Source organism: Lathyrus oleraceus, chromosome 7, assembly GCF_024323335.1.
Source record: "Lathyrus oleraceus cultivar Zhongwan6 chromosome 7, CAAS_Psat_ZW6_1.0, whole genome shotgun sequence".
Taxonomy (NCBI): Eukaryota; Viridiplantae; Streptophyta; class Magnoliopsida; order Fabales; family Fabaceae; genus Lathyrus; species Lathyrus oleraceus.
In genome coordinates this window covers 219,778,236-219,799,849 of record NC_066585.1, presented here as the reverse complement: position 1 = coordinate 219,799,849, position 21,614 = coordinate 219,778,236, and the positions used below count along the sequence as shown (strand labels likewise).

The 21,614-nt window shown below is 34.2% G+C and overlaps 4 protein-coding genes across 4 annotated transcripts; all 4 read left to right on the top strand.

The window, feature by feature from the left end:
* The first annotated feature begins 887 nt into the window (after window positions 1–887).
* Window positions 888–2,886, top strand: LOC127103018 (uncharacterized). The gene is made up of 3 exons (XM_051040318.1): window positions 888–1,353; window positions 2,013–2,100; window positions 2,262–2,886. Exons 1-3 carry the CDS (start codon window positions 888–890, stop codon window positions 2,884–2,886), a joined length of 1,179 nt encoding a protein of 392 aa, XP_050896275.1.
* Window positions 2,887–3,286: 400 nt separating this feature from the next.
* Window positions 3,287–4,014, top strand: LOC127103017 (uncharacterized mitochondrial protein AtMg00810-like). Its single transcript, XM_051040317.1, has 2 exons — window positions 3,287–3,314; window positions 3,422–4,014. The coding sequence occupies exons 1-2, from the start codon at window positions 3,287–3,289 to the stop codon at window positions 4,012–4,014; spliced, it is 621 nt and encodes a 206-aa protein (XP_050896274.1).
* A 5,712-nt stretch (window positions 4,015–9,726) lies between these two features.
* Window positions 9,727–16,937, top strand: LOC127107928 (putative 1-phosphatidylinositol-3-phosphate 5-kinase FAB1C). Its single transcript, XM_051045275.1, has 11 exons — window positions 9,727–11,045; window positions 11,278–12,075; window positions 12,181–12,334; window positions 12,433–12,777; window positions 12,859–13,605; window positions 13,691–14,022; window positions 14,138–14,261; window positions 14,362–14,532; window positions 14,669–16,108; window positions 16,210–16,476; window positions 16,571–16,937. Exons 1-11 carry the CDS (start codon window positions 10,498–10,500, stop codon window positions 16,820–16,822), a joined length of 5,178 nt encoding a protein of 1,725 aa, XP_050901232.1. The 5' UTR covers window positions 9,727–10,497; the 3' UTR covers window positions 16,823–16,937.
* A 2,329-nt stretch (window positions 16,938–19,266) lies between these two features.
* Window positions 19,267–20,265, top strand: LOC127103016 (uncharacterized). Its single transcript, XM_051040316.1, has 3 exons — window positions 19,267–19,292; window positions 19,487–19,598; window positions 19,771–20,265. The coding sequence occupies exons 1-3, from the start codon at window positions 19,267–19,269 to the stop codon at window positions 20,263–20,265; spliced, it is 633 nt and encodes a 210-aa protein (XP_050896273.1).
* The last annotated feature ends 1,349 nt before the right edge of the window (window positions 20,266–21,614 follow it).

The following is a 21,614-nucleotide window of genomic DNA, read 5'->3' as shown; positions in this document are numbered from 1 at the left end:
TGGATTCGATGCAACACCATGGTACTTGCTTGGTTCCATCGTTCCATCTCAGAAGCCATTGACAAATCTGTCTTGTGAATCGATAATGTTGCTGGTGTTTGGAAGAATCTCCAAACTCGTTTCTCTCACAGTGATCTATTTCGCATATCTGACATTCAAGAGGATCTTTACAAGCGGCGTCAAGGTAATCTTGATGTCTCAAATTACTTTACTCAGTTAAAAGTTTTATGGGATGAATTGGAAAATTATCGCTCTGTTCTTACTTGTTCATGCATTATACCTTGTTCTTGTGGTGCTATTGCTTCAATTCAGAAGTATCATGAACAAGAATGTGTAATTCGCTTTCTAAAGGGATTAAATGAAAAATTTACACACTCTAAGTCGCAAATTATGATGATGAATCCCCTGCCAGACATTGATAAAGCGTTTTCTCTTGTTATTCAACAAGAACGAGTGTTGCATAGTTCAGTAGCTGTTATGAATCCTACTGCTACTAATACTGAGGAAATTGTGGCATTCCAAATTCAAACCAACTTAGGAAGTTCTAATGGAAAACCTAACTACTCAAAGGGCAAGACTCAAGGGTTTAATAGTGCTCGAGGTCATAATCGTGTATGCAGTCATTATGGAAGAACAAATCATACCGTGGAGACTTGTTTCATAAAGCATGGTTATCCACCTGGATTTAAAGGGAAGAGTAAATTTCAGAGTGCTGGCAATAATGTTTAATTCGCTGTTGTAGTTAACACTGCATCTGATACTTGTCCACAAGGCTCAGCAACATCTTTTTTGGATTCACTCAGGAGTAGTATAACAACATCATAGAATTACTTCAACAGTCCAAACTTAGTCCTCAAGCCAATTCTATTTCCATTTCCCCCTTTGCCATGAACTCTCATTCAACCACTAAGAATGGTAAGCATGATAACCTATGGATTTCAGATACTGGTGCAACAAACCATATTTCATTTGATAAAACTGCTTTTCTTACATGCACTAATATCATACATGTTCATGTTAATCTACCTGGTGGTCCTCATATCACTGCATCCATGTCTGGCAGTGTCATTGTGTCACCTTCTCTTACTTTACACAATGTTCTGTACATGCCAATTTTTCATGTCAATCTTATCTCTATTTCTAAGCTTGTCAGTAGTAATAATTGTTCTGTTCATTTCACTGTTGATACTTGCCAAATCATGCAGAATCTTTCCAAGGCAATGATTGGTACAACTAGGTTGCAACGAGGACTGTATGTTCTTGACTCTGCACCTCAACCTTCAGCTTATAATTCAATTTCTAATGATACTTGTAATCTTTGGAATTATAGATTAGGACGCATTCCTGATATAGGTTTAAGTATAGTTGCAAAATTGTTTCCTTTCATCCCTTGTATAAAGAATAATAAACCTTGTGAATCTTGTCATTTTGGCAAACAAAAAAAGTTTCCCTTTTCTCATAGTAATACTCAATCTTGTGCCCCTTTTGAAATACTCCATGTTGATGTATAAGGCCCTTTCTCTACTATCTGTTTTCTAGGACACACATATTTCTTGACCTTGGTTGATGATTATAATAGACACACTTGGGTTATATTTCTTAAAACAAAAGATCAAGTTAAAAACAGACTCATTCAATTTATAGCTTACCTTGAAAACCAGTTCAAATCATCCCTAAAGTGTCTTAGAACAGATAATGGTACAGAGTTTCTACCCTTATTTGAGTTTCTTTTGTCAAAAGGCATCACACACCAAAAATCTTGTGTTGAAACACCCCAACAAAATGGGGTGGTTGAAAGAAAGCATCAACACATTTTAAATGTTGCTATAACTTTATATTTGCATTCAAATCTCCCTTTGAACATGTGGAACTTTTGTGTTCATCATGCCATCCACTTATAAATAGACTACCTTCTCCCCTCTTAAAAATGAAAAGTCCTCATGAACTCTTATTTTCTCAGCCACCCTCCTTAATACATTTAAAAGTTTTTGGTTGTTTATGCTTTGCCACAGCCTTACAAGCTCACAAAACCAAATTTGACTCTAAGGCCAGAAAATGTGCGTCTCTTGGTTACAAGGATGGCACAAAGGGGTTTATCTTGTATGATTTGCACATCCATACTACGTTTCTCTCTATAAATGTTATCTTTTATGAAAATAATTTTCCATTCAAAATTAACTAGGATACATAAATCAACATAAACAACCTCAACCTAACCCACAATATCACTCTTTTCTTGATGATATACCTATTATGCATAGGTCTACTACCACTACTGATATGCCTATTTCACAGGAAAGTGAAATACAAACTATCTATCATGAAACTGACACCCCTGCTGGTCCTTTTGACTTAGACACATCCCCTTTATCCAATATCCAACATCCTGAGTCTGTTACCCTTCCTATAAATAATTCCATTAATTCAAATTTTCTTAACACTACAGTTTTAAATGAATCTGATCATATTCCCTCCAATAGTCACAATTTTATCCATAATACTGACACTTATAGTCCTGTAGATAATAACCAGTCTGCTCAGTCTTTTCCCAACCGTTGTACCCTTAGTTCTAGTATCTCTCCTACTGCTCTTGTTGATAACACCTTATCCCTCCCTATAGCTCTTACTGATAATCCTAATCCACCTCAGCCTATGAGACAATCCAACAGAACCTCTCATCCTCCAAGTTACTTATCAGATTATCATTGTTATTCTGCTATAAGCAAATCTTATTCATTGCATTCACATGATTTTAACATTGCATATCATTTATCTTTAGTACTTACTTATGATAAATGTCTCCCATCTTATAAACATTTTTGTTGTGCCATAACCTATAACACTGAACCAAAATATTTCAACCAAGCCATTAAGTTGGACTGTTAGAAAAATGCTATGGATGTTGAATTACAAGCTCTTGCTGAGAATCACACTTGGGATGTTGTTGAATTACCTTCTGGTAAGAAACCTATTGGATATAGGTGGGTTTATAAAATCAAATACAGAGCAAATGGATCCATTCAAAGGTACAAGGCTAGGCTGGTAGCAAAGGGATACACACAAATGGAGGACATTGATTATTTTGATACATTCTCACCTGTTGGAAAAATCACCATAATTAGAGTTCTTTTAGCTCTTGCAGCAATCAAAGGCTGACATTTAGAACAACTTGACATTAACAATGCTTTTCTCCATGGGGATTTAAATGAAGAAGTTTATATGAGTGCTCCTCCTGGTATGTACACTCCTTCTACCTCTCAAGTTTGTAAACTTTATAAGTCAATCTATGGCTGAAAACAGGCTAGCTGCTAGTGGTATGACAAACTCTCATCTTTTTTAATCTCCATTGGATATTCTCAATCCAAGGATGACCACTCTTTGTATGTTAAGGTTACTTCTCATAATTTTACTGCATTGCTAGTTTATGTGGATGACATTGTGTTAGTAGGAGATTCCATTGATGAAATTCACTCTGTCAAACATTTATTAGATCAAACTTTTAAGATCAAAGATCTTGGTCAGTTGAGGTATTTCCTTGGCTTTGAGATTGCTCAATCCAACACAGGAATTTTCTTCAATCAGCGAAAATACACTCTTGATCTCCTAGAAGACAGTGGATTTCTTGCTTCAAAACCCTCTGCAGTTCCTTTTGACCCTAACACCAAACTATCTGCTAATGATGGCCAGCCATTAGAAGATCCTACAAGTTATAGACATTTAATTGGTAGATTAATCTACTTGACAAATTCTCGGCCAGATATTGCCTATGTTGTGCAACATTTAAGCCAATATGTTTCCAATCCATGGCTCCCCCACTATCAAGCTGCAATACGGATCCTTCGATATCTAAAAGTTGTCCCTGCAAAAGGCTTACTATTTTCTGCTTCCATCAATCTCAAATTATCAGCTTTTGCTGATTCTGATTGGGCTTGTTGCCCTGACACCAAGAGGTATGTTACGGGCTATTGTGTTATCCTTGGTTCTTCTTTGTTGTGCTGGAAGTCGAAGAAATAGAACACTGTGTCTCGCTCTTCAACTGAGGCAGAATATCGAGCTTTATCCTCACTAACGTGTGAGCTTCAATGGCTGTAATTCATTTTCCAAGATTTCAAGATCATTTTTTCTCAACCGGCTTTTGTATTTTGTGATAGCAAATCTGCTATATATCTTGCTCACAATCCTACGTTTCATGAGCGGAGCAAACATATTGAACTTGACTGTCACGTTATCCGTGAGAAGCTACAATCCAAGTTAATTCACCTGTTACCAATCTCGACAAAGTCTCAGCTTGCAGATGCCTTTACTAAACCATTACACTCACCTTCATTATCTTTCATTTTATCCAAGTTAGGACTATACATCATCCACAGTCCAACTTGAGGGGGGGGGGGGTTGTTAATATAGCATATTTTATATATAGTTTTTCATCACAATCATACATCTGTACTTTCTGTTACAGTTTGTTATCTAGTAGTTATTACCCAATGTATATATATTGGATATTGTAACTTTGTACAAACCAATGAATAAATAAGAGTTTTATCTCCTCTTTCACATTATCTTCTTCCTTTTCTATCTTGTTCATTCTCTTCTTCTTCTTAGCTTCATGTGCCATTGCTGTACCATTGACATGACCTCATTAAAAAAATGTGACACAAAACAAATGATTTTTTGAGATCAAAATAAAAGGGGCAAAATTGCAATATATAGAGGAGACGAAATGTTTAATTTTAAAATAGAGGATATTTTTGTGAAAATGGCAAAACGGAAGGACACAAATACAATTTTGTCTTGAACCATACTTGACTCACTTATAAATTTCCTAAAAAGGAGTCCACTCTTATAAATTGAAATGGAGACCAAAATCAATTTTCATTCCTACTTATTAAAATTATACAGTCAAGTTGGTGTCGTATTTATACAGTGGATTAATTAATTAATCAAATACAACAAAGGCCAAAATAGTGTTGATTTATTAATTCTGAAATGGTAAAGTAATTAATTAAATAATCAGTATTTGGTAAATTTTACCAAACATGTCTGTTACCACCGATGGCTGGTTGATATTTGCAGAAATATCTGACACATAATAATATTCAAAACATTTCAAAAATATTTATCATTTGTGAAGAAAAAGAGTAATTAATATTCAGTAGGTTTCTTGGGTACCTTTTTTCAGTAAAATGATATTTTGACGTTATCATAGTACCAAGCCATTAACCATAATAACAAAATAATTCAAATGTAACTGAAGTTTATTTTCTTATAAACATATTATTTTTGACAAAAATATAATCATGTTTTTTATAATAGGATATTAAGATAAGCATAACACTAGTCTCACGTGAAAGAATAAACTATTTAAACAATTTTTGCCACACCTAGGTTGATCTTTAGTAAAATACTGTGAATCTTTTTACCCACAAAGTTGTTGATGATGGCATGGCAAGTACATTTTAAAATTTGTTGTATTGTCATAATTATGTTAATATTATCTACATTTTAAATTGTTTTTTAATGATTATATTATTTAATTTTTAATATTATGTCATAAAATTTAGTTTTATGCTAAATAGACAATGTGTTAATTATAAGAATTTTTTTAAACAACAAATAAGAATATAATATATAAAAATAAAAGATCTCAAATATAATAAAAATGTGTTTGGATTGAGAGAGATAAATGAGAGAGAAGGGGAGAGGAGTTAATATTTCTAATAAAATATATTTGATTCAATTTTTAAAAGAGGAGAGGTGGAGAGAAGAGGGGAGGAGAGCAAAATTTCTCAAAATCATATTTTTGCTTCCCTAAATCAAAGGAATTTTGATGGATGATGAGAGAATATGAATTTTGATATTTAATAAATTATTATATTTATTAAAATATATTTAATTTATTTTAGTATTTTAAAATTATTATTTTCTTTTGTATTCCTACTTATTTTATGTGTGATTTTTTTTATTATTTCAATTGATTTATTATAATTATTATTTATCTTCAATTTTTTTGTATTTAATATAAATTTGTTTTCTCTTATAATTTTTTATTTTTATGTTTATTTATGTTAGTTTTTTTCTAATTTTTTTATGCATTTTATTATATATTTTTTTATATCAAATTTTATATCTTTTATTTATTTTTGTTTATTTATATATATATATATATATATATATATATATATATATATATATATATATATATAATAAATAATTTTATGTATTCAAAAGTTGTTTTAAACACAATTTACTATGTGTCAGAGAGTTTTAATACGCATCAAATATACTCAATTTCTTTTAACATTATGTAATAAGTTATGACTTTTTTATCACTCAATATTATAAATTTTATTGTCAAAAAATTATTTATGATTATTTCATCTTTAAATATCATATTAGTTATACAAGATCATAGGATAAAAGTGTAAATTATTAATAAAATATCTCTCCTCCCTCTCGTGAACCAAACATTTTTTAATTAAAATCTCTTCCTTTTCCTCCCTCCCTCTTTTAAATCAAACATATATATATATATATATATATATATATATATATATATATATATATATATATATATATATATATATATATATATATATATATATATATATATAATAATAATAATAATAAAAAAAATCTCTCACCTCCCTTCCCTTTTCCTTCCCTCCATTAATATACATCTCCTCCCTTCCCCTTCATTTGAACTAAACACACCCTAAGAGAAATGAGATTGGCAGAAGAAGCATCAGACCCAAGTCAATAGCAACCAAAGAATTCAACAAATATAAAAGATAGTTGAGACCCTGACAAACTACATGAAACACCCGAGCTAACAAGATGAAAGTCGAAAATAAAAAACACTACCCTAAAAGAGAAAAAGCTAGATCTCAGCCAAAAGAAACCATCGTCGGCAGAAGAAAATACCCTAGAGAAACCACCAAGAACATTATGTTAGACAAGTGACTTCAAGTACAAAAGGGGGCTAGAGAGCGGGTGAATTGTGATATTTAAAATTCATGATTAATTTTAATTTTTTTCGATTAAGATCATATTAGTAAAGTTTTAGGTGATGAATTTCACCGAAAACAAAATATAGAAAGCAAATTGCATAAAATAAAGAGATAAGATTAAAAGATTGCACAAGAGATTTATACAGGTTTGGTCGAACGTTGACCTAGTCCTTTCCCCAAGAGGTCTTCTTGAGAGTTTCATTATAAACTTTGAGCTTTTGAAGGTTATGCCCACAAACATTTATTACAAACTTGTCCTTAGTCAAATGACAACTTTTAACCCAGGTTACGCTATCGAATCGTTTAGAGATTTATGATTGATCTCAATAACCAAACAAAAACTTTTTTCGGCAAAGGTTAATAAACCAGTAACTAAGATTTTATAAAGGTTGATCTTAAGAACCAAACTCAATATCTTAAAGGTATCGCACCCTTAAGAATATAAACGACCAGCACGACCACTTACAAAAGTATCTTTCTCACAAGTAAAATTTCATTTAGTAGTACTAAGGCAATTTTGAAGTGAATAGAAATATTTTTCAAAAATGAGATAAAGAGATAAATTCCAAAGAAATATGAAAAAGTTGGAAAGTGGTGTGGTATGAAGTGAGGAAGACCCTCCCTTATATAGTAATTGGAAACACCAAGAAAGGAAATAATCCATAGGCTGAATTTATTATCTAATGGATTATAAAAATGCTTTAATCGATTAGACAACTCAAATATAATTAATTATAAAGTCCAATTAGAAAAGTTTGAATATAAATATGTTGTAAGTCATTAATGTGATATCCTTGATGATTGTATAATCAATTATCATCCTTCTAATCGATTGTACAAGTGTCATAATCGATTGGATAGAGAAAAAGTATTGTCAATCGATTGACTCATCTTTTCAATCGATTAGATGGTTAAGAAAATATTTGGATAGCTTTTTAATCACTTGGTTAAGGTAAAGAGTATTTTAAAGTGTGTGTTTGAGTTGCCTTAGTACTCTTAAGATACTACCTCACTTTTACAATACTCAGTTCACTCAAACATACCGATAGACATGACCTGACTAACTTTCATATCTTTCCCAAAAGAGACTTCAATACTTTTGCTAGATATTATTTGATTGTATATGCACTTTGATCTTGAGTCCTCTACTGATAAGTCAAAAGATGTTTTGGTTATCATTAGGATTAAAAGCTATTGCCATGCGTTGTCGTCATCAAAACTTCAGATGCTGATCTTCATTACATGCAAGCACATAGATCCACATTTCCCCCTCTTTGATTATGACAATGCATCTCTTAGAGGAGGTGGTAACAAAAACAATACACGTATTTTAGAGTGATCAAACTCTCACTTGATTAATTAGAGAGTATACTCTACTCCCTTTGATAGTATACTTCTTCCCATTTGTTATTATAAAAAAGACGTAACATAATCAAAGCACATAGATCACATGTAAAAGAAACGAGTTACCTTATAGAGATTGACAATAGCAGTCAAAGTAAGACATAAGATCTAAAATCTTATTTCTCCCCACATAAGGTATTATTTAGCTTTGAAATTTACCGGTAGGTATGCTTTGGATAATTTCTTCTTCTTGATTTTTCTTTCTCGAACATAGATAAAAAGTATTTGAAGCTTTCTAATCGAGAATAATTCTATTGCTAAGATTTCCTCAAGGTCTCAAGGTAACTTAAGAAATTTCCCCTTAACCTCTCGTGATCAACATCATCATTTTGATTGGTTCTTTTTGAAAGACACAATCATTCTTGGTTAAATATATTAGGGTTGACAATCACTTCTTTTTGTATTCTTAAAAGAGCTTTCCAGTAATTTAATTTGCATCTTGTTAGAAACATCTTTGAACAAGGATTTGTTAGTAGCATCAAATAGACAAAAAATCATGCACAAGTAAAATATCCTCGATTTGAAAAAGAGTTATATCATTATTTAGAATTTATTTTCAAACAAAAAATTTCTCATACTATTAGATCAATCTCTATAAACTTGTCTATAAGAAATACTAATGAGTGCCTCAAGGATATTCTTTAAACCCTTAAAATAGAACAGAAAAAAAATTATCATTAGTATTTTTAATATATATATATAAAATCAATTAGCTGTAGCACAAACTTTCTTGAATAATTGGCACAAACTTATCCCCTCAATTTTTGAAGCCGTGTAAATAGAGCACCTGTATCAAGTTTTCAGATACAAATATTTTCTCTCGAGATCGAGATGATTGAAATATATATATATATATATATATAGACTTATAAAGTGCAAAAAGAATTCTACATGTGGCCTACCATACATACACACATTGATGTTGACCAATGAATAGGAAAACTTGCGAGTGGATCAAAACAAACATAGTTTTAAAATAAAATATATTTTTCTTAATTAACTAAGGATAGTAGGATTAAGCATGCCGATAGGGACTTGGATCCTCATACATGTAAATTAATTTTACAAAAATGTTTCTTCAAAATATATAAATAAATCAGGACCAAATATTTCTAATTTATTTTCCAAAATATTTATAGTCTTGGCATCTTTGGCAAAATTAAGGTTCACATTGAATATTGATATAAAATTGTTTTCAAATACAATTTTAAAAAACAATATTTATTTAATACTTTATATATTTTGATGGAAAAAATATTTATAAATTTTAACCGGTGTAAAAAATAAATAAGAATAAGGTGGAGAGGGAAAGGGTGAAGGAAAAGAAAAGAAAAAGAAAGAAAGAGAAAAGAAAGTGAAGCATAGAGAGAGAGAAAGAAGAAAGAAAGAAAAATGTGCAACAAGAGAGTAGCGTTGCTGTTTCAGATGCGAGCCTTCTCCGGTAGAAAGGGAACCTTCTCTGCACTTCTTCTCTTCCTCCTTTTCATTCTCATTCTCCTCACCATTTAGTTCCAAACTTTCTTTCTTCTTCAATTCTTCACTTCACTTCTTCTTCACCTTTTACTTCTAAACCAATATTAACTCCTTTTCACTCAAATCGCTTCATCAATGCATCATTTAGGGTTGGATTAACTTTCATATTCAAAATCATTGTTCTCTCAGGGTCTAGTACTTGTTGCTTTGGTAGTTTTTTTTTGGTGTAAATAGTTTCAGATTGGTTGATTTCTTTTGTTATAGTTTATAGCTATAGCTTCCTCCTTTGATATTATTTGATTCCCAGGAGGATTTGCAATCAATCAACAAAAAGAAAAAAAAAAGAAATAATTTTTAGTTTTAGTTTTCATTTTGATTTAACCAATCTCATTCACCTACTTCCCCCAAATTTTATTGTGGGTTTTATCAATACTCTTCTCTTGATTTTTTATTTTTAAGATAATTTTAGTGATCAGTATTGTATTCTGGTGTTAAAAGATTGGTTTTTTTTTTTTTTTTTGAGGAGGAAATTTAAATTTCATAAATTTAAGTTTCATATACTGAAGTTAGGTTGAAGAGAATTGAGTTCTTTATTGGAGTTATTGCATCTTATATGGGAATACCTGATACTTCATTTCTAGATCTAATAGAAAAGGTTAGGTCTTGGGTTTCTTGGGGAGGTGGTGACTTGTCTTGTTTATCTCAGAATTTTGATATGCAAAATAGTGATTGCAAAATGTGTTGTGAGTGTAATACAAATTTCAATGAGATCATGACTCAGTATAAGTATAACTGTCAGAGCTGTGGCCGTTGGTTGTGTGGGAAGTGTATGAGAATTTGTGATCTGCCAAATCTTGAATCTGATGATAGTACTGGAATCAAAGAAGCTATTAGTTCTTGCAAATTCTGTTCGGTTTCTAATCGGACGCGTGAGTGTCAGCAGAGGAAGTGTGTTGAGAAAGTGCATCCTGCTGTTTCTCCACAAGAGAGTCCTAGACAGAGTCCTGAGCCAAATTCGCCGTGTCTTAGTGGTGAAACTGAAAGAGATAGCTATTTTCATGATCGAGAGTCGGCATATTATGCTCATTCCATGCTTAATAGGAGTTTGACCTCATCTGGTGCTCACTCTTCTTCAATATCCACTCTTCCATCTACCTTTAGGTAATCATGATTTCCACTTTTTTAGCTTCAAGCTACATAGTTATATGATTTCTTATTGAAATGGTTTGCCTTGTTTGTTCTCATATATAAGTTTGTATATGTTTATCAAGTACATGATTTCTCATTGTTGAATATGTGAACATATTATTTTTTTTTTAATGATTTGAAACTCAAAGGGACTTGCCTAGTTTATCTAATCCCGCTTGAAACATTATTATATACGAATGTGTAGGAGTGACGAAGAAGGGACGGAAGATTTTGGGAAGAACTCTCTCAGTCCATCTCGTACATATTGTGATAACAATTCAGACGTAGATTCAAGTAGCGTTAGTGCTAGACATGACACTTACAACTGTAATTCTGTGGGGACAAGTCCTTCAGATAGCCCTTCTAGGATTGATTTTACTTCCAGTCGGGCCGGGCTTCCTATCCAGAAGAAGGGGCAGGAGAAAGGCCCCATATATCAGTATGATGTTCCCTCTGGTCAACAAAGTATGGCTGTTTTAAGAAAGCCTGAAACCGGGACTGAGGATGCATATAACACTACTTATTTTTCTGATGACTTGTCAATCCGGAATGGGATTGAGAATTCACAGAGGCCATTGGATTTTGAAAACAATGAACCAATTTGGTACCCTCCACCACCTGAAGACAAAGATGCTGACGCAGAATGCAATTTCTTTGCATATGATGACGAGGATGATGATATTGGTGACTCAGGTGCCTTGTTCTCATCCAATAGCAGTCTATCTAATATGTTTCCTGCAAAAGAGAAACACAATGAGGGAAACAAGGAACCTTTAACATCTGTCGTACAGGGGCATTTTAGAGCTCTTGTTTCACAACTCTTACTGGCAGAGGGAATTCAAGTTGGTAAGGAAAGTGATTCTGTCGACTGGCTTGACATCGTTACAACTGTAGCATGGCAGGCTGCTAACTTTGTGAGACCAGACACTAGTAAAGGTGGCAGTATGGATCCCGGTAATTATGTAAAGGTCAAATGTGTAGCATCTGGAAGCCCGAATGACAGGTAATGCACGTTCCCGAATTTTCCTATGTACCTTGTAGGTCACTGCAGCACATTCCTAGGCATTTCTATGTGGTTAACAGTGAAATTGTGGTTCTTGTTTTGTAGCACCCTTATCAAAGGAGTTGTTTGCACGAAAAATATAAAGCACAAGCGCATGACCTCTCAATATAAAAGGCCTAGACTCCTCCTCCTAGGAGGATCACTGGAATACCAGAAAGTTCCAAATCAGCTGGCTTCTTTCGACACATTGTTGCAGCAGGTGCCTTCACGATTACCCAATGGCCCATGTATCTTTCAGTTTATGTATTTTCATTTCTTGGAAGTTGGAAGTAATTATTGATTTGTTAATGCTGGCAGGAAAATGATCATCTGAAGATGATTATTTCGAATATTGAGGCTCTTCGACCAAATGTTTTGCTGGTAGAAAAAAGTGTTGCTTCACAAGCCCAAGAATATTTACTGGCAAAGGAAATCTCCTTGGTGTTGAATGTTAAAAGACCTTTGCTTGAGCGTATAGCTCGCTGCACTGGTGCTCTTATCGCTCCATCAGTGGATAGTTTATCAAAAGCACGTCTAGGGCACTGTGAATTGTTCCGGTTAGACCGGATTGTGGAAGATCATGAGGCTGGTAATCAGTCCAACAAAAAGCCATCCAAAACTTTAATGTTCTTTGAAGGTTGCCCGCGGCGTTTGGGATGCACGGTAATGTACTCCGATACTTTCTTTTGAAATTTTTGTCTCATGTTCTTTTTGTTCTGTTTCTGATATGGTTTCTTGTTTCAGGTCTTACTGAAGGGCTCATGTCGTAAAGAACTGAAAAAAATTAAACATGTGGTGCAATATGCAATATTTGCAGCCTATCATTTATCTCTGGAGACCTCGTTCCTTGCTGATGAGGGTGCCACCCTGCCTAAAATGATAGTAAAATACTCAACAGATACGCCGGAGAGTGCAATAGCTGACACTGACATTTCTGTAGTATCTACTACTTTTTCTTCTACCATGTGCCAATCAGAGGCTGATGATGCTTCTAGAGCGAAAGACTCTGTTGGTCATAATATGATGATTGGAAATCTGGGATCAGTGTCAGGGAATCTCGATGAACTTAACTTTCATTCATATAGAGGCACCATGGGGGATTATAGTGTTGAGAATATGCTCTCTGATCCATACTATAATAACCTAACATCTAATTTGACTTTAGAATCAGATTATTTGCATGAGTGCAGTGAATCAGAGGCAGACACTATGTCTAGAGACCCTTCGCGAGTAGATTTGCAAGAAACCATGCTTCAAGAGGAAAGAGAGTGTGAAGTTGTTGACTCCACACAAGACAAGATTAATGAGGATGAGTTTTCTGGTGAATACTTTTCTGCCGCTGAAGCCCATCAGAACATATTAGTGTATTTTTCCAGTCATTGTGTATCAAAAGGAACTTTATGTGAACGCACTAGATTGCTGCGCATAAAATTCTATGGCTCTTTTGATAAGCCACTCGGGAGATATCTCCATGATAGTCTATTTGATCAGGTAAGCCGTGTTCTATTTCTTTGTTTGCTGTTAGCCTTATATCGGTTAATTCTGAACGGAGATGTTTCAAACCGTTCTTTTCCAGGCATATCGCTGTCAGTCTTGTAAAGAGCCTGCAGAGGCCCATGTCCTTTGTTTTACACACCAGCAAGGAAATCTTACTATCAATGTTAAGCGCCTCCCCTCTGTGAAGTTACCGGGGGAAAGTGATGGCAAGATTTGGATGTGGCACCGGTGTCTGAGGTGCCCATTTGTGGATGGAGTTCCACCAGCAACTCAGAGAGTTGTTATGTCGAAGTCTGCTTGGGGATTGTCTTTTGGAAAGTTCTTGGAACTTAGCTTCTCAAACCATGCAACTGCTAATCGAGTTGCTACCTGTGGACATTCTTTGCAAAGAGACTGCCTCCGGTTTTATGGGTAACTAACTCATTCATACATGGAATCCTTAATTCGTTATTCCTTTTCTTTTTATACAATTTTAGTTGGTTATTGATTGATACTTGAAAAATTACCTACAACTTGATGTAAACAGGTTTGGGAGCATGGTTGTTTTCTTCCGGTATTCCCCTATTGACGTTCTTTCTGTCCATCTACCCCCATCTGTTCTGGAATTTGGCTACATCCCAGAAAAGTGGATTAGAAAGGTGGCAGGAGAGGTGATTTAACAAATACACTCTTAATATTTTCTTTACTATTTTACTTTATTAACTCCTTGGTATCAAAATCTTAACCTTCTCCCCCCCTTATTTTGCACAGCTTTTTAGTAAAGTGGAAACCTTGTATGTGGAGATATCAAATGTGGTCGAACAATTGGAAACAAGGGTTTTGTCTCCTGGTGTTGGAAATGAGCTTTCAGATGCCTATGACATTCATAACCACATACTTGATCTAAAAAACACGCTTCTAAGAGAAAAAATGGATTATCATGTGAGTAGACTAATTTAATGGTGCATGGTATTGGATTATCATACTAATTTTTACAGTTTTCTTATGAATGAATATACTTGTATGTATCTAAGTTCCTGATCTATTTCCTTTTTTTGCCATGTATGTGTATGTACAGACTTTGCTAAAATCAGCCGATGTGACTGCTGATCCAGGAAATATGACTTTAGACATTCTGGAACTGAATCGGCTGAGACGTTCACTTCTAATTGGTTCACATGTTTGGGATCACCAGCTATCCACACTGGACTCTCTTATTAAAAGAAGTCTTAGTTTTAAGGTTAAACAAGAAAGAGAATCATTAGCTGATGTTCATAATGAGTTAAGAGTTGACTCACTTCATAAGGATCAAAGTTTTGACTCTTGGCTGGAGCAAAATAATTCTCAGCCTTCAAAATTGCACGAGTCTCATGAAAGTCATAAGCTTGTAGAGCCAGATGACCAACTTGAGTCTTGTCATGCTTCTGAAGCATCTGGGTGTTATCCTGATGGGGAAGAACCACATTCCGATGGTGAATTTGTTTCCAACAGCACACTATCTGACTGTATACCATCAAAGGAATCCAATCTTTCTGAAAAAATAGATTTGGCATGGACTGGAACTGATCAACCTGTCCACGTAAACTCTTCCTTTAAAAGGTTGACACAACCACTGAGAGTTCATTCTTTTGATTCGGCATTAAGAGTTCAAGAAAAAATCAAGAAAGACTTGCCCTCATCTTTACACATGTCAACACATCGATCTTTTCACACTTATGGAGACTACAGGAATATGATCAGAGACCCCATCTCAAATGTGTTGCAAAGTAACTTTCAAACGTTGCCGTGGGAATCACAGAGGTTAAATCTGATTTTGAGCTCCACGCCATCATTCCTTTCCTCCATTTCTCACATTGCTGAAGGTGCTCGGTTGCTGCTTCCCCAAACATGTCACGGTGATAGAGTTATAGCTGTATATGACAATGATTACTCCAGCATAATATCCTACGCCCTTAGCTCTAAGGATTACGAAGATTGGGTTTCTGGGAAGTCAGATCTGCATGATGGGAACTGGAGTTCTAGCGAGAGAAACAAAGAAGATATAGCTAATTCCAGCTTTTCTGCATGGGCCACTTTGGACTTGGATTATATCAATTATGCTAGTTATGGTTCTGATGATGCTCCTCCATCTTCAATTAGTTCTTTTATTCGGGACAGCAAAAAACCTTTGCATGCGCAAATCTCTTTCGGCGACGACTCTTTGGGTGCCGGAGGTAAAGTGAACTTCTCTGTCACTTGCTATTTTGCAAAGCAGTTTGATTCACTTAGAAAAAAGTGTTGCCCTAATGAAGTTGATTTCGTGCGATCCCTTACCCGTGCCCGGAGATGGAGTGCACAGGGAGGGAAAAGTAATGTGTACTTTGCCAAGTCATTAGATGAAAGGTTTATTATTAAACAAGTGACGAAGACCGAATTGGAATCGTTTGAAGAGTTTGCACCTCAGTATTTCAAATACCTGATGGATGCAATGAATTCGGGTGGCCCAACTTGCCTTGCCAAAATTCTTGGCATTTATCAGGTAAGATTCATACTTTATCACTCTATACAAGTTCCAGATTGCTGATGAAATGTAAATTTTTAGGTTTATAATATATGTACACGATGTTTTAACAAACACAGGTCACTGTAAAATACCCAAAAGGTGGTAAGGAAACAAAGATAGATCTGATAGTAATGGAGAATCTCTTTTACAAGAGAAACATAACCAGGGTGTATGATCTTAAAGGGTCAGAAAGATCCAGGTACAACGCAGACACAACTGGGACTAACAAAGTGATGCTAGACATGAATTTGTTAGAAACATTGAGAACAAATCCCATATTTCTCGGAAGTAAGGCTAAGCGAAAACTGGAGAGAGCTGTATGGAACGACACATCCTTTTTGGCGGTAAGCTAAAATAATGCGTAAAAACTGTCATTATTATTTAGTATTAAAAGTTTGTTAATGACTTATATTTGTGTGATTGTTGTTGGTGTTTCAGTCAGTTGCTGTTATGGATTACTCATTGCTGGTTGGGGTGGATGATGAGAAAAAGGAACTGGTATTGGGGATAATTGATTTCATGAGACAATACACATGGGACAAGCATTTAGAGACATGGGTTAAAGCCTCTGGAATACTTGGGGGTCCTAAAAATGCTGCCCCCACAATTGTTTCACCAAAACAATACAAGAAAAGATTCCGGAAGGCCATGACTACCTACTTTCTCACCTTACCTGATCAATGGTCTTGATAGTTGATAACTTCTTTTTATTGATTCTTTAAGATCTATATGTATCCATCGTGAAAACTGCCTGCTTTCTCACCTTACCTCATCAATGCTCATCTTAATAAAATATTTTTTGTTAGATCTGTATGTATCCATGGAGAAAACTCCTTTTGGATACATAAAAGAATGTATTTTATTATACTTTTCTTTAAATGCCTGGAGTAACATAGAAAACCTGGATTTATAAAATATTTAATTTGGTTTTTACACCTCTTAAATCAGCATTTTAGTGTTATTAAAAAAGTTATTTATATTCATACAAGTAAATTATCAAATATTTAAAATTGATGATTTTTTATCAATAAGCAGGTGGTAATTGTTATGTTGAAACCACATTAATATGAACATTAAAAATTTCATTCAAAACTATCGATAAAATTAATTTTTCAAAATCAATTATAAATGTTAGTCATAGTTGATTTTAGTTGCATTTAAGTTGAATTTGGAGTTGATTTGAATTTTATTTAATTTTTAATTTGAGTTTTAATTTGGTCTATCTTGTAACATAATTCTATCTTTGTGTTGGAGTTTCTAGAATTTTTTTTCTCTTTTTTTTTCCCATCTTTGTCAACAATTAATATCTAAAGCTCCGATTGAGATACACGAGAAACATTAAGGGAAACCCGAATAAATACGAGACCTGTGTGATTGATTTCGTTTCTTGAATTCGCGTTGAATTTACAATCGAAGTCATAACAACATTATATTTTCTGATTCTAAAGGATTGAGAAACACGAGTGTTTAATGAAATCTGAGAGAACTCTTGCACAATATCAAAGATGAACAGTGAAAACAGATAACTTGAAACTATTTAAACATCAAAATATAGACAATAAATGTGAAACGGTATATGTCAATTGTGATGAATGAGTAATAATATGGCGTTCTTTGATGGCGTTAGTTCTCTCCTAACTTACGAAAGCTTGCGTACTTTTCATGAAAAAATAGGCTGTGATATGCACTTTTTTTGCACATGCTTGACCAAAGTAAGAGAAAGTTTGCTTCAAGGTTTCCTCTATATTTGGTTTCATTTTATTTATAATCAATTTTACATATTCAGTTTATTTAAAAAATTAAAATTAACTTTTATCATTTCAGAACGCAACACATATTTCATAAAAAAATAGTAACAATATAGAGGTCTTAAATTCAACGTTTTGTTCATGTGAAGACCACGTTTTGAGAACTTACGCACATGCACTAGTACACTTTTTTTGACAACACTTTTGAGAATTTCTTTTTCTTTTGTCTAAGATAAAAATACATTTGACGATATTCCCATTTTTCTTCGCATTAAAATAAAAGTGAAACCACACTATTTTTTTTTTCTCACACAAAGTTATCTCTTAATTTTTTGATGTCATATTGCATGAGAAGAAAGTCAAGTCATGAAAGAGATAAAATAATTATGAGGACCAAAATAGGCAAATATGTACAAAGAGATTTAATGATAGGTTTGATTTTTGAGATTCAGAGACCGTTTGGATAAGAGTGAAAAAAGGGGTAAGAAGTAAAAGCTTGACAGAGAAAATACACAATACTAGATCCAATCTCTCTTCTAGATAACAATTGGCTAAGAAAAGAATTGTGATAAATGAAATGTTCAAATTAAGGCAAATGACATTTAAATAAACGCTTATAAACAAGTTTATATAAGTTTTTTTTATAATAAATAATAAAATAAATAAATATATAGTAATTAATTAATGATATATTTTTTATTTTAAAATAAATTTCATCTTCACACTTTTTTTGAATAAAAAAATTTAATTTAATTTCGATTAAACTCTTTATTATACAAAAGTACTTGGACTGTATTTTTATCCAAATCTTATTATTATTTTTTTGAATGGCTTCTTAAGTAGGCATGTGGACCACCCAATTACTCTTTGGCAATTTATCAATGCACCTCATATTTTCTTATGCACCGTGCAAAATTTAAAAAATATTTTCAATTTTTGAAGATGCATCACCGGACGCATTAAAATGTCAGTTAACGTTAAAATATTTTAGGGATGTATATTCGAAATATTTTGGAGGTTAAGTCGCGCCAGACTCTTCTCCTTTCTCATTTCACATTACTCAAACTCAACTTAACTTCAACCTCTCTCAAATTTCTTTTCTACATCAAGTCAAATTTCATTCAACAAAGCTCAAGGAAACTCAAGGGAACATCAATCTTCATATGTAACATCATTTATCTTCATCAAAAACATCAATTTCTTGTAATTTTTTCAACGATTTAGTTTCCCAGTAACCAGAGATGAATCTCCAGAATTTTTCAGCTATTTAGTTTCCTAGTAATCGGAGACGCATCTCCGAAAATTTCCCAGTCTTTTTTATTTTATTTTCTTACTTGTGTTGTTTGCTTGCACAAATGGTCTGCCTTACTTTAAATTACAAGTATAATGGCTAATATACATGATAAATTGAGGCATGACGGGGTTGCTTAGCACACATCCGTTCGGCGGGAGAAGAGTCAGCAGGTTCCGGAGGCTCTTGGTACCTCTGGTCAGGCAGAGCCGTCTATTTATAGGGATCGTGCTTCTCCTCATGCCATTCCATCTTCTTCTTCCTGTAGGAGACAAGATTCATCATCTGACGCATCACTCCCCCATCCTCCTGCAGGCGTCAGATTTCACCAGTGCCACCTCCTATCGATGATGTTGCTGATCCAGTCCCACCTCCTAGTGACGATGTTACTGATCTAATGCCACCTCCGGGGGGTGAGACTACTGTGGTAGTGAGCCAAAGGCTTTTGGAGGTGGTCTAGTTGATTTATCTTTACTACCTTTGTATCCATACCATACTTCCATACATATCTGGGACGGAGAGGTAACATTAGTTGAATTCTTTATTTACTTTTATATTAATTTTAATTTCTGACATTGATTATTTCTGAAAAATTTCAGGAGTGTGATCCGCAGAAGTTTCTTAACCACGGGAGAAAGATTGTTGCATTACCTAAGACGAATGAGGAATGGTTTCAGTCGGAGTTATCCTTATCTGGCCTAAAGGACTTATGCATGATCGGTTATACTACGGTCAACCACAATATGCTTAAGGCGTTCATGGATAGATGGAACTCGTGGACCTCGTCGTTTGATCTCCTGCATGGTGAAATGTCTATCACACTCGATGGTGTCTTATGTTTGCTACATCTTCTGATTAAGGGGAGATTCCTACATCATGAGAGGATGACCAAAGACGAGGCACTCAAGATGATGGTAGAGTATCTAGGGTCTAATCCAAGGGAGGCGATGAATGAGTTGGATAAGATCAGGGGTGCTCAGGCTAGATTTGTATACCTAAAGAAGGTATACAAGGATGCTCTCTTGAGTGCACAACAAACTGATGATGATGATGAGCAAGTGGCACTCCATATATCACATGCATCAAGAGCATAACTACTTTATTTGGTTGGCACTGCGATTTTTATGGACAAGAGTGCCACCTATATAGACGTCATCTACCTACGTTACTTCATGGATTTCGAGCAGATCCATGAGTACAACATGGGGTGGCTTGTTTGGTTTACTTGTATTCAAAGTTGAGAGAGGGTTGTATGTGGAAGACGAAGCAGGTCACACTACTGACAATAATAATTATTGGTCTTTGAATGTTTCTTTGTTATTTTCATTTCATCTTTGAAAAGCCATTATTGATGATTCGTGTGTTCAAAAATTTTCATTTCAGGGTTAGAACCTCCAGCACTTTCCGCGCATTTCTGGGTGGGCGAGTGTATCTGATTACACTGCGTATCTGACTCGGATTTCACATGTTTATTAGGTCTTTATTATCATTTTGCTTGTGTTATGCTCTCTTTTATGTTGCTTTCAGGTATTTAGCTCTTTAAGGACCTTTTTAGAAGAAACGAAGCAAAAAGACCAAAAAATTAGGTTTTTCGGCAAATATTGTACTCGTGGCGTTCTGCATGGTGGCCGCTATAGGAGAAGCCATGACACATCAGCCCTCAACCAGGAGGAAACTGCCACGATCCCATGAACTTCCCCATTTACTCACATGACGGGCGCCATGAAGGGGTGACGGGCGCCACCTTTGAATTCCACATTCCCATTAAAGAGAAGTTGAAGGGCATCCTAGTCTTTGCATGCTGCTGAGTTCCTCTATAAATAGGTCGTTCTAGTTCATTTCCAAATCATCCAACTTAGTTTACAACACTAAGACTATAATATCATCTGTAAAAGCTGTAATCCGTCACATCGAGGGGTTATCGCACCTTAGTGAAATTGAGTTGGAGCACTTTGATTTTGCCGTCGTCTTTATTTTCAAAGTCAAAGGTTTATTTACTTCCTTGTAGCAGATTTAAAGCATCCGTTTGGAGCAGGTTCTAATTTAATCGCCTTTTTATTTTACTTGCCATGCTTTACTTTATTTAATTCCTGCCATTGTCTTTACTTTATTTAATTTTCACGCCATTATCTTTATTGCTCGTTTTAATTGTTTTACACGCTTTACTTGTTCTTCACGCCTTACATTCTAAACTTCTTTTCAACATGTTCAATATCATTGTATTTGTTTGTATTACCATGTCTGGCTAAATCTTTCAAAGGTTAGAATGTAAGGATCGCGGTTAAAGAGATGTTTCACATATTGCATCTGTAGAAATGCTTTAGGGGCTGTTTTGATTTTTAATTCGAGTTGTCTGAAACAAACTTGGTTAATTTTAACTACTCAAGGAGTGCGAAAGCACCCTGGCTTAGTTAACTAGGAATTTTTATCACTTTAAGGAAAA

What these genes read in the sequence shown, in the direction of transcription:
- LOC127103018 (XM_051040318.1), top strand. Translation starts at nt 888, where the DNA reads ATGAACTCTCATTCAACCACTAAGAATGGTAAGCATGATAACCTATGG. An exon ending in AGGACGCATTCCTGATATAG is followed by an intron (nt 1,354 to 2,012) that starts GTTTAAGTATAG and finishes GCTTTGCCACAG; the next exon opens with CCTTACAAGCTCACAAAACC. An exon ending in GGCACAAAGGGGTTTATCTT is followed by an intron (nt 2,101 to 2,261) that starts GTATGATTTGCA and finishes TATTATGCATAG; the next exon opens with GTCTACTACCACTACTGATA.
- LOC127103017 (XM_051040317.1), top strand. Translation starts at nt 3,287, where the DNA reads ATGGCTGAAAACAGGCTAGCTGCTAGTG. An exon ending in AAACAGGCTAGCTGCTAGTG is followed by an intron (nt 3,315 to 3,421) that starts GTATGACAAACT and finishes CTGCATTGCTAG; the next exon opens with TTTATGTGGATGACATTGTG.
- LOC127107928 (XM_051045275.1), top strand. Translation starts at nt 10,498, where the DNA reads ATGGGAATACCTGATACTTCATTTCTAGATCTAATAGAAAAGGTTAGG. An exon ending in TCTGGAAGCCCGAATGACAG is followed by an intron (nt 12,076 to 12,180) that starts GTAATGCACGTT and finishes CTTGTTTTGTAG; the next exon opens with CACCCTTATCAAAGGAGTTG. An exon ending in GAGAAAAAATGGATTATCAT is followed by an intron (nt 14,533 to 14,668) that starts GTGAGTAGACTA and finishes GTGTATGTACAG; the next exon opens with ACTTTGCTAAAATCAGCCGA.
- LOC127103016 (XM_051040316.1), top strand. Translation starts at nt 19,267, where the DNA reads ATGGCTAATATACATGATAAATTGAG. An exon ending in AATATACATGATAAATTGAG is followed by an intron (nt 19,293 to 19,486) that starts GCATGACGGGGT and finishes ATCCTCCTGCAG; the next exon opens with GCGTCAGATTTCACCAGTGC. An exon ending in CGGGGGGTGAGACTACTGTG is followed by an intron (nt 19,599 to 19,770) that starts GTAGTGAGCCAA and finishes GAAAAATTTCAG; the next exon opens with GAGTGTGATCCGCAGAAGTT.